Raw genomic sequence first — 14,611 nt, 5'->3', positions numbered from 1 at the left:
GTCACTGTTGCCTCTCAAAACATTTTTTTTTTGCCATAACTCACAGATTATTATTTACTGATTATGACATCATGTAACTCAAATGTCAAATGCTGTGAGTCAGGAAGACTCACAGCAACGATAGACAAGGTTGTGACCATGTTTCCTGCAACTTGGCTGGTTGGTGGAGGCAGACAACCGCGAGTTTCATATATGCACCAGTGATCCCTGACACCTTCAGTGTGTAAAGTTGGTGAAGTTCCTGCTGCAGCTGATGATTGTTTTCATCACTGATTTAAATGCTGATTATTCTCTCAATTATTATTATCAATTGTGTGGTCCATAAAATGTTGAAACAATGTCAAAAATGCCCAACGAATTGATGTCTTCAAATTTCTCGTTTTCTCCACCAACAGTCCAAAAAAACCTAAACCATCTCAACAACAATACAACTACAATCAAAGGTCTGCATACCTTCTTGTTCTGGAGCTTTTGACTGTATCACACTTTCCTCATCAGCATACTGAGTTTGCTTAGGTACTGCGTAACCGTAGATCTCCAGTTTTCTATAACATGATTCAAAGAAAATCTGCTGTTTCTCACATTTGAAAAGCTGGACAAGGGTGTAACAATTAATCCAATGGCCTATTTCCTGCCAATTAACTTAAATTAATTAACTGACTAATGGCTTCAGCTTTAATCAGGTCATTAGCTGACACAGTCTTAGAATCACAAATGTTGTATGTTGTTAGACTGCTATAGTAAATTAGAGCTAATTGTCTAAAGCAGGGGTCGGCAACCCGTGGCTCCGGAGCCGCATGCGGCTCTTTCATCCCTCTGCTGCGGCTCCCTGTGGCTTTGGAAAATAAATAATGAGTATTTAATTTAAATTTATTTTATTTTAGTTTGTTAGTATTTTAAATGTTATTCTAAATTTGAAGATTATGGTGATCTTGTAACAGTAAAATAAAACGTGTTTAATTTTTTGTCTCTCAAAATATGCATCACACCCGCCAGCACGCAATTTATTGAGCTTTTCGACCCCCGGTAGGCCAACCATGGATAAATCCAAGAAAAGAAAAGTTTTTGAAGAAAACAGAACGTTTAATGCTACGTGGGCAGATTCATTTGCTTTCACTGCTGACAAGGAGAACTCAAATAGACATTGAGTATTTTATTTGAAAGTAACCTTCAACCAAGCCTCTTTTTTTCGGAGTTCAAAATGTTTTTGTTGCATGCAGAAATAAAATTTTGTTTTCTCTGTAGCAGTTCATTGATTTCATAAATGCAACACACTATAGTTTTTTTATACATAGCATAAAGGTAAAAACGATATATACAGTGTTATCTTCATTTTAGATGTCAAAGGGTTTTGTGGCTCCCGGTGTTTTCTTTTCTGTGGGAAACGGGTCCAAATGGCTCTTTGAGTGTTTGAGGTTGCCGACCCCTGGTCTAAAGTCATTAGGATGTTACTGGTTTACATACAGTATTGTATTTCTATATGGGCCACTATGTGTCATGTCTAGAGCCACTGAGGACTAATATCTCTTACTTAAGTGTAAGATTGATGCGAGATGTTGCTTAAAACATTAGATAAATCTAATTACAGCTTTGTGTCGTGAACAAATGCAGTGAATCACATCCTGACAGTGAATAATTTCCTCGCCGTCTCACCGTTTTCCTGGTGTTGTAAAGACTGGCTGCCAAGGTGAATGTGAGAAAAGACCTGTCTCCCCTAATCTTTTAACACTAATATAACAATATTGTTATATCTCCATCTTGGTTATGACTGGATAATGAAATTGTGACCCAATTAGTACATTTTACTCAGCATGTCATTTTATGACCGGTGAAATAATGTGTGTTTCTCCTCATGTCTCTCTAGAGGGCAGCTGAAAGCTCACCAGAAACTCGACTTGCAGATCACGACTGTGAGCCAGTGTAACGCAGAGGATCTGGAGCAAAGATTATTCTCATTGTCTGCAAATGAATTGCTAGATGAGGAAAAGGCTTGTTTCCATGTATATTTTGAATGCGCTCAAAAATCTAATAATGTTTAAATAATAATATTGAATAAAATCTAATTATTCAGAGAAATTATCCACTATGAGCAACTTTAAAATTGTGGGGGGGTTTGTGCTCTGTGGTTTCCGTGAAGTATCTTGTTTTTACCACAATGTAGAATATCTCATTTTAAAGTGCAATATCTGAAACAAACAAAGCAAACATACCTGAATGTAAGAACATAAATGAAGATTCACTATGCAAAGGTAGATGTAATAAACATCCAAGCTTGTAAAGTGTCTACATTATACATGGTAAGGTAGAAGCTACAGTGTATGATGCATTTTTAAAAATATTTGCAGCGCTCACTGATCATCGTGAACAGCAGGGTGCAGTCGTCTTTACCCACCTGGAGGTCAAAGACCAGAAGTCATATTTCCCTTTAACCAAACCAAAATGATGATGCATTATTAAATATATCTCTTTATTCAAAATAAATTAAAAAGTGGAAACAGGCTTTTAAAGGCAGATAAAACTATAACAGTGCAGGTAGCAAACTGCTGTGTTGGTCCTCAGAGGTAGTAGTCTGGATACTTGTATGGTGACAGACATTTGGATCTGCCCTCCTCTATGGTGATACACGACAGGTTGGGCAGACAGGGGCAAGTGTGGTGGAGTCTTTTCCCAAAGAAAGGAACCTGGAGGCAGAAAGGGAGACACCTCGCATGTGAGATCTGCTGCATTTTTGCAGTGGAAGGTGCTGAAACAGCAGAGACACAAGACAGAAAAGTTCTTATTAACAGCTTCTAAGATTGTGTATTCTTAGCCTCCTGTGGGACATTTGAAGGGGGGGGGGGGGGGGGGGGGTGTCTAGGTGCTTTGACAGTGATCACACAAAAGTAAAATGTAGCTGACTGCCTAATTTTAGCTCCATTTACAAAACTGCATTATCTGAAAATTCTCTGGTGCAATGATCAGCTCATTTAAACCATAACCTGCATCATGACCACAGTGATATCAGTGCATGGAGATAAATCAGTGATCAAGTGATGCGTCCCAGGTAAGGCTGGAGAGTGGAGAGCAGAGACTGCTGGAGAAAATCTCACCTTGTGACTCATAGGGTGACAGTCGTCTCCTTCCTGTCCCATGGGCGTGCACATACGCAGGCTGCGGATCCACAAACTCACTGCACAACACATCCCTCCTCCACACTGAGAGTCCTTCTCACAGGCCTACACACATACACACACACACACACACACATACAGCATACACAATTTTAATATTTAAATCTTCACATAATAATTTACAGCAAATTCCTGTTAATATTAACTTTACATATGAGATAAATTCAATTTCCAGGTTTGACATTTCTTATACATAAAATATGGCTGTCACTGGTTTAGCTGGTGCTATGTCTAATCAAAGCAGTAATTATGTATGTAATTATATAAGGCAGACATGTTTGTTATATAATGTAATTATGCAGATTATGTAATCATTTTATGTTAACAGGAAAAGGCAGCTTGTGTGATAATGAGCTTTAACATAGGTGAGAATTGCTTTAGCAGCAGAAGTGCAGCATTCCCTGGAAAGTGGTGTTACCTTAAGACAGTATGATTCTAATGGTTGTGTTATTGCACCATTAGTCATATCATACCTCAACAACACACGTCAGGATCGGTGGTGATTTATTGTTCTGAGTGTTGGGATGAGAATCCGAGCGACAGCTCTCACTTCAGATGAGATGGAGGGGAACAGGGTGATGAAGAGCACAAGTGATTTCAAGTGACAGATGCGGATGAAAATCACTCTTACGGCTGCATGCTCCTCTCTCACCTCACATCAGCAACACAGTGTGAGAGGGTTGTTGTGACAGGGATGGGTGTTTTATTAGCAGGTTACTGCAGTGATGTGCAGTATACTCATAAACCCTGATTTAGATAAGGAAATCATTCAGAGAATTAGTTTGCAGCTTCACTGTTTGGTTGTTATGGATAAAGACTTATAATAATAAGACTTTATTTGTATAGCACTTTTCAATTCAAGTAACAAAGTGAGTCACAAGTCAAATATAAAACATCCAAACAAATCAAAGTAACATGTAGATGAAATCTGAAAAGACATCACACAATACAAGCTTATAGATACTATAGATACTGCACTTTGTATTTTACATTCTAACATTTCTTCATGCCCAAAACACAACACATGGGTGGCTTTTGTCTTAATTTTTTAAACCCTGAAAAGAATATAGTTCATTATAATGATGAATGCTACAATGAGGCTTTGGTCTAAGCATAAATAAGACATCACATATACAGAAAATTCTTAATTTTTTTTTTGTTTCTTAAGAGTTAATGAGTTGTAAAGGGAGCAATTTTTTTCCAGAGTTGAAAAAAACGACTATATTCCCTATAACTTATGCTATATATTTGCCAACAAGACTGACAAAAACATTAAGCAGTGCACACCAAGCAACATTTTCTTTTCTGAAAAAAGGAAGTGCTTGTTCTGCATGTTCCCATCACATCGAGAGTTTCCCATCACCCTGTCAGGTATCTACCTGTTTGCTCCTACTTACCCCTGTGATGACGGCTGAAGAACCATGGGACACCAGCAACAGGGAGAAAAGCAGTAGGAAGAAGGACCTCATGATAAAGAGCTGTCGTTGTGCTCCTGTGCCCTCCAGGGTGAAAAGTAAGGATGCCGAGGCTGACGGACCTTGCTGCATGTGCATACGTAACAGACCGCAGAGACAAGTGGCCTCCAAACTCATGTGTTGAGGGCTGACGGAGGTTTATAAACCCAGCCCGCCATTCAGAAACTCTGTGACTCACTCACACCAGCATCGCCTTACAGAGGCTACAAAAAAAAAGAAAAAGAAAAAGAAAAAAAGACCAAGGTAAACTTTAACATGACAATACCAGTGCCTTTTCAGTGCCCTCCACCATGAATTCATGCTTTCATTCCAAAAAACAAAACTTATTTTATGCTCAGTGAAGCTACAGCTGGCCAGAGTCCGTGTAAACATCACTCATTCATTGTGTCATCCTGTAATATCCCCTGCGTCTTTTTTCTTCCCTCACCTTTTCAAACACCAAGGCCACAGTTATGAATATATCCTTTCAATTCCCACTCTTAATAGTGTTCACAATAAAAAGCATGGAAGTGAATTTCTGAGGCCACTCCACTCCTGATAATAAATATACTTAAGGCCACTGATGATCTCACACTGTGATTTTTGATCATTCTCATTTGCAGTGACAAATGTGCTCCTACGTCCCAGCATGACGAACAAACATTCGGGTCTGAAGTCTCATTGTCATTACTGATAAACTACTGGATAATGGTGACAGCTGAACTTGTCATATTTACCTTGACCATTCTGTGTGGCTGAATGAAAGTTTGATATTTTACTGGCATTCATTGTAATCCAACATTAAAAAATGTCTTAATGACTGCATGGTTTTCTCTTTTTTATGTCATCAGTTTTGTATCATTGAATTAACTGAAATGAAATAATGAAAATAATCCTCTGTTGCAGCCCTCTGTCATTTTTCTGATTTGACAGTTGCCAGACTTTGGTTTACCAAGATTCACTGTATGACTTTTCAAACAGCCACATTTGTGTGTTTTTCTTCCATCAGAGTTCATAATGTCAGATGATTGGAAGACTTTAAGTGACAACAGAAAAGTTCAAAACCTGACATGGAAAACTATTGTAAACGAATGACGCGAACAACCTGGAGAGACTTTACAGTTTACTATAGTGAGGAAACCAAGGGAACCAACCAAGAGGCGCTATTGCACGAACTCAGAACAGTGAGACTTCTTCTATAGCTGACTGACATGGCCAATCAACACTTCTGAGCTAAATTTGGCGTCATCACAATTTGGTGGAGTGACACTGACAACTCAGTCACACAGGAAGACAACAATCCACCATGAAACTGTGACCCATTACTGCCCTGTTTCATTTCAACCATTACACTGAACAGTGCAAATCTTTATTTGAATAGCATCTCTCAAACACACAGGCAAATCAAAGGAAAAAAACAGTCACAGTAGACTCAAATTAGATAAATAAGATAAAATAAAAATAGACAAAAAAAAAAAGAAAAAAAAACATGTAGACCAGAAATACAGTTGAACTAATGAAGCAATGGATAAGAATGGATAAGCATGGGGAGCAATTAAGAGGTGTTGGGCAAGTGTCCTGAAAACCATAATCAATTATTTATTTCTAAATGAAAAATCAATTACATCAATTTAATTCAATTCAGTTCAGTTAACACACACATGCACACACACATGCACACCATCTCAACCCCCCACTTCACACTGTGATTGGTAAGACCTTATATAAAGGAGCTATTTTTAAGTTTTAGAAGGAATGCGGAGAGTTCAGCATCAAACTTCATTTCTTTTCTAGCTGAGAGCTGTCTCCAGCTGTGGAAAGCAACACCAATGTTAATTCTTGTTTTGCTTCTATTTTGCTTCTGGACTTCTTTTCCTCTACTGAAGTTAGCATGCTAACCAGCTAGCCCCACCCCGGATTGCCTCACTTTCCGATGCCGGGTCACAGAGGCGTCCAGTCTGACCTGATGATGTAGGGTTGCTCAGAGGGTCTTTTGTCTTGTAAGTGCGACGATGACTGAATCTCCTTTGATATATTCTCATGTCACTTGTGGCTGTATGCAACATGTAAATTACATTCAGTTTACTTGTGATGAAATATGCTATATTAAATAAAATCAAGCAGCAGCAAAACTGAGTCAGTGATGTGGTTTGAATTCAGATAGAAATTTCCAGACTGCATTTATTATTCCAAAGTGTATTGACTTCCCATCAGTGTTACTAAGGAGTCATTATTATCCAGGGGCAATAATGATATACCCTTAAATTCCAATGTGCTCCATCTGTGGTGGCAGTAATATCATAGAAAGCAATACCTCATATACAGTGTACCATAACACTTATTATAAAGACAGTATATTAATCAACAGTATTTTAGTGAGCTGAGTAAACCACCAGTACCGTTGTTGCCTCAGTGCTAAAATATTTCATGACTTGGCATGCATGAGCTGAAGGTGCAGATGTCATTATGAGACTGTTCTGTAAGAAACGAGCCCTTAGGTCGTTTGCGCAGCAGGTTACTATGACGCATAGTTACCTTTTATTGTTAGGTGACATCTGGCGGCCGTAGTAATTATGACAGGAGCCAAGGGGAAAGTGTGGTGACGTAGTTTATAGAGCGACAAAGTCCAAATCAGGAGGAGGTTAAGGTGGATGGATGGGTCAACAAAACACAGGAGTATGACCCAGGAGAGCTGTGTTTGTTTCCCATCTGAAAGTAGCAGTTTGTTGTTTCTATTATCCATGGCTGTTTGACAAACTTAACCACATTGTTATTATTGAAACCATGACAACAAAGATCGTCTAATGTCGAGGAAGTACTTATTTTATCACCATCTTTTCTCAAACCTAACCAAGTAGTTTTAGTGCCTTAACCTAAGCAAGCCATGACCGCTATTATAGTAACCATGGCAAGGTAGGTACGCCGCTCTATATACAGTCAACGAGTTTATTATTGTCACCATGATGACCAAGGTCTGGTACACTATTTCAAGAAACTCATTACTACACATTGTTCATCAGAGCACACTAAGCCTTGAGGGGACAGTACATGAAATGACTAAACTGCTTGCACAGACCAATCTTTGGACAAGACCTTTATTTGAAAAAGAGGAAGGAAGGAAACATTTCTGAAAATGCAATTACAAGAATAGGTGAGGTACAAGTTAAAGTTATGTGAGCAACCATCATTTTCTGCCTATGAGGAGCATTTCCATTTTAATTAATCACCATTTACCTTTTTTTAGATGCCATTTTCTCACATCCATCTCCATCTAACTCAAAATATGATTAATGACCAGAAATATTCATACTCACAGTACACACATCTTATGTTTACCAGGTTAATCGTGAGGACCAAAATCCAAATCTACTCATTTAAGCCTCTAAAGTCTTAAAATTCCCACAGTGATTTGTAGAAAGATGATATTTCTGGGTGGTCTCCTGACAGCGGTCATTCTTTCATGTGTGTCATTCCTGTACGGACAATGCCAAATTATAGTTTAAGTAATGAAAGGAGGACAATAGTGGCAGTGCCTCCTTTGTGGTACTTTGTAATCTTTAAGGAGGGCGGGGTTGATGGAGGTGGAGGGAGGGGAGGTGTTGAGGGACTTGAAGAGGCATCAAGACAAGAGTGTTTGGCAACCTGACAGACAGGCTTGATATCCTCATCTCCTCAGTGTGTCAGCAGAGATTACTAGGCTCCCCCTGTTCTTACACTAATGGACAATGTTCTAATGAAGAGAGAGAGTCAAGGAGTGCTCACATCCTTGAGAAAAAGCATTTGTCCAGGCTGCTGGCCCAGCACTGTGCAGAGGGACAAACCATGTAGTTTACCAGTGGAAATGTACAGACATGTCTGCAGTACAGCCAGAGCTGCCTCATTCACTCATCCTCTCAGTCCATCCTCCTCTACCGTCTCCAATCTCATTTGCTACACATCTATAAACATGTGAGAGGGACACATGCTGTAAGATTATAGGGTTGTTGTGGACATCAGATTCTTTCTGCCAGTGCATGTCATCAGAGGATCAGAGCCGTGGATGACATAATGTCACCACGATCCCAGCAGGCCTCCTCCTTTATCTTGTGCCACACAACATGCCAGCATTCCTCCCTTGCACATAATCTGCCATTTTTTCTCTCTCTCTATTATGGCCATCAGGTTGGCATAATCTGGGTAATGCCTGACCCCCACCTGCTGGGACAATCCCAGAGAAGAGATTAGGGAGGAGTATGGGTGAACATGTTGTCTGCCTCTTCTTTAAACCCTTACTGCACATTGTCATATTTAAGGGAGGAAACATGAAAAGCACACCCCAAGGATGCATAAGGTGAGCCACAGTGATGAATTATAGATTATAAAATCCATTTCCTTCAGAAGTAACACCGTCATACCACACACAGTCTTTGTGGGAAATTAACATTCTTTGAAAGCAGCCCAGAGTCTGCAGTGCCTCGCCTTGCTCCCAACTTGTTAGTCTTTCATAAGTGGCATACTGGCAGAGCATGAATTGTGTCCTTGGCTGTCGAAATAACAGCTTGGGACTGGATGTACAAAAACTGAAGGGCAGGCGAACAGCTTCAGAACTTGGGAAAATTATTCTGAATCATTCATTCAAGGTGATGAAGTTTAATGTTGATTTTGTTTTGCAAAAAAAGAAAAAAAATTAAACCACAGTAACATTTCATCTCCTTGGTCACTAATCCACCATCTTAAATGTGTAAGGGTTGCTGCCATATGTGGAGGAAGAATGTCACCTCATTAAAGACAAAGGTGTCCTGCTGGATCTCATTACTTCATGTTAACATTAGCATTTTTCATTGCACCATTGAGATGAACTTATGGCATTTCCAAAATGGAATAACTTTTAGCTTGAGTGCTGTCATTAGCTCTTCTTTAGGTCTTATTTAAAACACACAGCTGTCTTTCATCCGTCTTCACAAGGTCAAAGCTTATTCACTCTTGGAGATGTCCTTGCTTTCATACTTTCGTCCCACAAAGATTACCTCTCACAGCTATACATCATGCCTGCTGATGTACTCCAACAATCATTTCCATTCCTTCTCTCACAATAGCCCACACCTGGTCATAAAAATCAGTCTTTGCTTTGATTACAGGGGCTTGAGTCATGGTGTAGTGGATGAGTTGTTGGAGCGTCTTATAATTCAGCAAATCGTATTTAGAAATTGTGCTAATTTACAGTTGTTCAAGATTAGCTTGGTTGTAACAGTCAGAGTGTAGTTGGAGCTAATTACATCATTTTATAATAAGTCTTAACTAAACAATGTAAAAGTGTCAAAAAATAAAAATGAGCAAAAAAACGAAAACAACGGTGTATTAAGGTGGTTTAGAATGAGTGTGAAACATCAGATTTAGCTAACCTAACTGACCTCATTAGGTAGATTAATGTTATTAACTTAGCAATCTAATGTTAGTTTTGTCAGTTGATTTGGTTTGCTACATGACAGTTACACATCCAAGTTACTGGGTGTTAATATTGAGTAACAGCTAAGCTTTACATAAGAACTTGTGTTTGTGGTCCACTCAAAGTACTAAACATTTTTTTAACCAGGTTAGATTTAGGATGAGCTGGTGAAAATGTCAAAGCTAAAGTCTATGGGAATGCAGAGTATTGTGAATACGCAGTAAACCTGAATTACCAATAATGTTAGAGGTTTTGAGAGGGTTAAAATCCTGTGCTCAAGTACATTTTAGCCAATACATGAGAAGATTAAGAATGGTAAAATATTGTGCTTTTAATAATTTTACAGCACTTTCCTCTTTGATATTGACATTTATGCAACATTTTATTTCTATGATGATTTCATTCAAAATGAAATAATGAATCTTTAAATTTATCTTCTTTGTCACCAGCAATGATTAGTTCTGAACTCATACATTGATATTAATACAGTAAATCTCAGTAGTATGATAATGTAGCTTCAGCGTGATGATGATAATGTGCCTCATAGATCTCACAGTCTCACAATCATTTTATCACACACATACATAACACGCAGATGATTAAACATGGTAGGCCATTTTCCTCAGACACATTATTACATTACATTACATTACATTTACTCATTTGGCAGACACATTATAGCAGCCATTAAAATAAAAATATCACTAAATGTCTAAATGTATTCACTTATTTTTAATCTATTCATTAATTATTTATAGGGCATAAATAAACAGACAGCATATTCATATACATGTATAGTATATAGGCATACTGTGCATTACATGTACCTCTTCTCATATTTATATCCAGTAATATATCTATTTTCATGTGTGAGTGTTTACATATAACAGAGAACAAGAACAAATCTGCACTGAAGGGGCTGCTATTCAAAATTCAGTGCGAGCTGGTCCTGCAGTTATCTTCTCTGTCTGTCTGATTAATGTTTTTTTGCAGAGGGAAAAGTGGAGTGAAAGGTTCTGCCACAAGCCACTGAGGTTTATGGCTGTCTGGGTGAGTCAGTTCATTTGGCTCTAGAGCAACTGACACAAAATGCCAAACAGGTTGAACAATTAATTGAAAAAATACTGAAATTGCAATATGGCCAATTGCAATATCCAAATTGTAGGAGCTGCAGTTCTTCTGATAAAGGTAAAATGTGTCACAACATACAATAAATGAAGCATTGTGGTGTTATAGAGATGCCCCGGCCTATAAATCATATTCTCCAGATGAAGGAACAGAAACAGAAAATCACATCATCATCATTTTTATATTTATTTCACAAAGTGCAAAGGAAAATTTACCATTCAAACTGAAATAACAACTCATATCGCAATCACAATATCTGCCAAAATAAATGCAATATGATTTTTTTCTTGCGTATTGTTCGGGCCTATGCCAAAACAAACACACCTTTATCCACTGAGGATATAAACTGTGATGGTCTCCATCCTGGTTTGATATACATTTATTGTTGAAGAGCTATGCTTTAGGGAGTAACAAGTATGTAGGCTATGTGTCTATAGTTATGCTGTATGTATATATACAGTATATATACTGACTCATTTGTCATATATACAGCATATATACAGTATATATGACAAATGAGTTGCATTCATGATTTCCATCATTTTATTCTTATTATTTTATATGACCTGTAGTTTCAAAACTTCTCTAAACTGAATGCTGCTCATGAATGGAGTTCACTAATGATGAAGACATTGTTAGCGATGTTAACAAGTAAACAAGCCCAGCAGCTTTAGATGTCTCATTAACTTAAGAACAGCCAGTAAAGACACTGATATATGCTACAGAGGCTCATTAGTTCACAACAGCTACTTGACATGCTGTGTTTTAAAGCGTTGCAAGCCACTGGAGACACAGAAGTGATGTTGGTGTCAATCCTTTCATCAAATGCTGCGCGAGGGGACCAATGGGCCAAACTCTCAAAAAGTTGAAGTAGTTTTTAATAGGCACAAGTTCAAAGAAGTTCAAATGGCAGAAAAGCATCAGAGGCTGCTACGGCTTTCACATTCTTGTATGACTTTGAGGTCAATATCTGACAAAGTTTTCTCTTATTTTCTCCATAAAATAGTCTTGATATCTACAATACTTCATCCTGTGTACAAGCAGATCTGCTGATATGTGCCATTTCAACCATGACTTCCTGTGCCAAGGATGGGGACAGGGAACATGTTGGAGAAGGCTCAGGTTTCGGTTTATGACAGTTGTCGTTAATCAAATTATGTTTTCTACAGTGTCATGATTAATTACTGAGCTGAGAAGCAGTACTTCAGAAAACAGTCTCTCCACTGTTTCAGTGGAGCAACAGTTTCAGTAGAATAGTGAGTAGTTTTGGCAACATGACAAAAAACAAAAAAAAAAAAGATGCCTGGGCAAACTATCTGCCAAAGAATACAGATGCTCCAATCACCTTTTTTTGCCAACAATACTGATACCAATCATCTATGAGCAGCAAATAATGTTTTGTTATAGCAGCATAATTCAAATAAGACACACACATTTTAAATTGCACAATTGCCATCTTAATTCTGACCTTTTTGCTTTCCTTCATGCAAAGTCATCAATTACATCATCAGGTGAAATCTGCCCAACGAGTGCATGGTTACTACTGATACTGTGCAGAGATAGAAGTGGCTATTTGATATATCCTGCTCTATCCTACTCCTCTTCTCCCTCTCACTGAACAGTAAAAATAGGCATCAGTTATCTCTCCTTACATCTCATCTCAGAACGGCGTTCTGTCCCATAAGTGACCTGTTGCTTGTTTGCTTTCATAATGTAATTTGCTGCACGCTTGTGGTGGGAGCAGGCTATTATCTGAAGGTAGCTTGACTACCAGCCGTTTTTATCTTCAGTTTCTGCCATTGTAATGGGTGTGACAGCGTCCCAATGCCAAGGGCTAGGGCTTGGACATTTGCACATGCACATTGAGGATAATCCTGGGATTTCCGATGGGTGACTAGCTATAGCAAAAGTGTGCTTGTCAAGCTCTCCTTGACTCACCTTCCAGCTTTCTGAGATCAGTTAAGATATTCCAGCGTTGCACACATATGTGTGGAAACTAAATTAAAATGTATTAAAATGTTACTTCCACAGTCTTTTCTTTCTAAGCGTTAAAAGTAAATTGGCAAATTACACTGATTTACCATCTGTGCAAGATCTGCTGTAGACTGAGAAGTTTGAGACAGAATATTGTGACAGCAGTAGCACAGCTCCTTTCAGGAATAGTTCAATACTAGGTTGTGTGGTAGCTGAGTGAGAGAGAAAGAAAGAGAGCGGTGAAGCTTATGACCAGAGCAGAGTTAGCTCAGTAGAAGTATTAGCAGTGTAACTGTAAACATAGCAGTGTAATGTATGTTCACTTAGGGCTGTTTGTCAGTAAATAAATGCTACGACTTCTCAAGACCAAAGTTCCCACATCTCTCCTGTGATTCCCAACCACTGTCCAGATGATGAGCCAGGAAAGGTTAACAACACTGAAGCTGGAAAATGCAGGATTCTGCATTGTCACTGGAGTGTGTCATTGTCAGTTCATGGTAAATATTTTGAAGATTATCATACCATTGCCATTTAAAAAAAAAAAATTTTCTAAATACTGCACATTTGATATGGTTAGTGTCAGTTCTAAGGAATAATCCTTATATTTCTTCAGCCAGGAAGGAGTGCAGAAAGGTGAACAGGCCTTCCTTGCCCGTCAAAGCTACAAAAGGAGACAAATAAGGAGGCAAAATCAATGTTTTTTAACATCATATAAAGAAGGATTAACACACTGTTGAGACAGTTATATGAAAAGCAGTACTGTGCTTTGTGTCCAACTTACTCTGCGTTCAATAATTACTTGACTTCAGTAAAATTGCACAAAAGGACTTACAGTGTATGATATTGCACTGTGTAATGATAATAGACGCTACAACTCTTTTAAAATGTTGTTTAAGAAATTACGATGTTTAAAATGTTTAAATTAAATGGGGGAGCTCAGTTGTTTTTATGTTCTCTGAGGGGAGACTCACTTTTCCACATTTTGAAAATCCTTGTATTAATGCATTATTATAAACATGAAGATAATAACGATACCCATGTAATAAACAATAACCAATATGTCACTTCTGTCATTTCCCTTTGTGCATGGAGTCAAGTATCACACACCCCCTACATGGTCGCTGGCTAGTGTTCAATTGTGCATGGCTCTATTTAGAATCCATGTCTATCCTTATTTAATGTGCATCCTAGGGTTGGACTGCCCAAGTAGATTAACTCACACACTGTTTTTAAATGTATGTATGAAAACACAGTGTACACATTCCCAATATCAGCATCAATCAACAGACCAATGAAATAACTTTAACACAAATAAACTGTAACTTACATATGAACAGTCTCTCCCTTTTTTTCTCTCAGTCCAGTGAAAGGCAGAAAATATGCAGTTTATGAAATCTAGCCTTGATCTGTTTCTGACACAAAAAACGCTGACTAGGCAGCTCTGTGTAAACAGTAAACAG

The 14,611-nt window shown here is 38.2% G+C and overlaps 1 protein-coding gene across 1 annotated transcript; it reads right to left on the bottom strand.

The window, feature by feature from the left end:
• Positions 1 to 2,096: 2,096 nt before the first annotated feature.
• On the bottom strand, positions 2,097 to 14,240 carry prok2 (prokineticin 2). The gene is made up of 3 exons (XM_071495286.1): positions 4,568 to 14,240; positions 3,090 to 3,215; positions 2,097 to 2,681 (listed from the first exon to the last, which is right to left on the bottom strand). The coding sequence occupies exons 1-3, from the start codon at positions 4,760 to 4,762 to the stop codon at positions 2,556 to 2,558; spliced, it is 447 nt and encodes a 148-aa protein (XP_071351387.1). The 5' UTR covers positions 4,763 to 14,240; the 3' UTR covers positions 2,097 to 2,555.
• Between the last annotated feature and the right edge of the window lie 371 nt (positions 14,241 to 14,611).

The sequence above is a fragment of the Trachinotus anak genome, unplaced genomic scaffold, assembly GCF_046630095.1.
Source record: "Trachinotus anak isolate AG129_WGS33_773 ecotype Australia unplaced genomic scaffold, CSIRO_AGI_Tana_v1 ptg000013l, whole genome shotgun sequence".
Lineage (NCBI taxonomy): Eukaryota > Metazoa > Chordata > Actinopteri > Carangiformes > Carangidae > Trachinotus > Trachinotus anak.
Note: the sequence above shows the minus strand (reverse complement) of the source record. Positions and strands in the feature narration are given on the sequence as shown.

Excerpts from the sequence above, each read along its gene's own strand:
- prok2 (XM_071495286.1), bottom strand. The coding sequence starts at position 4,762 with ATGAGTTTGGAGGCCACTTGTCTCTGCGGTCTGTTACGTATGCACATG. Across the intron at positions 3,216-4,567 it reads CTTCAGCCGTCATCACAGGG|GCCTGTGAGAAGGACTCTCA; the intron begins GTAAGTAGGAGC and ends GTATGTGTGTAG. Across the intron at positions 2,682-3,089 it reads GTCACCCTATGAGTCACAAG|GTTCCTTTCTTTGGGAAAAG; the intron begins GTGAGATTTTCT and ends TTCTGCCTCCAG.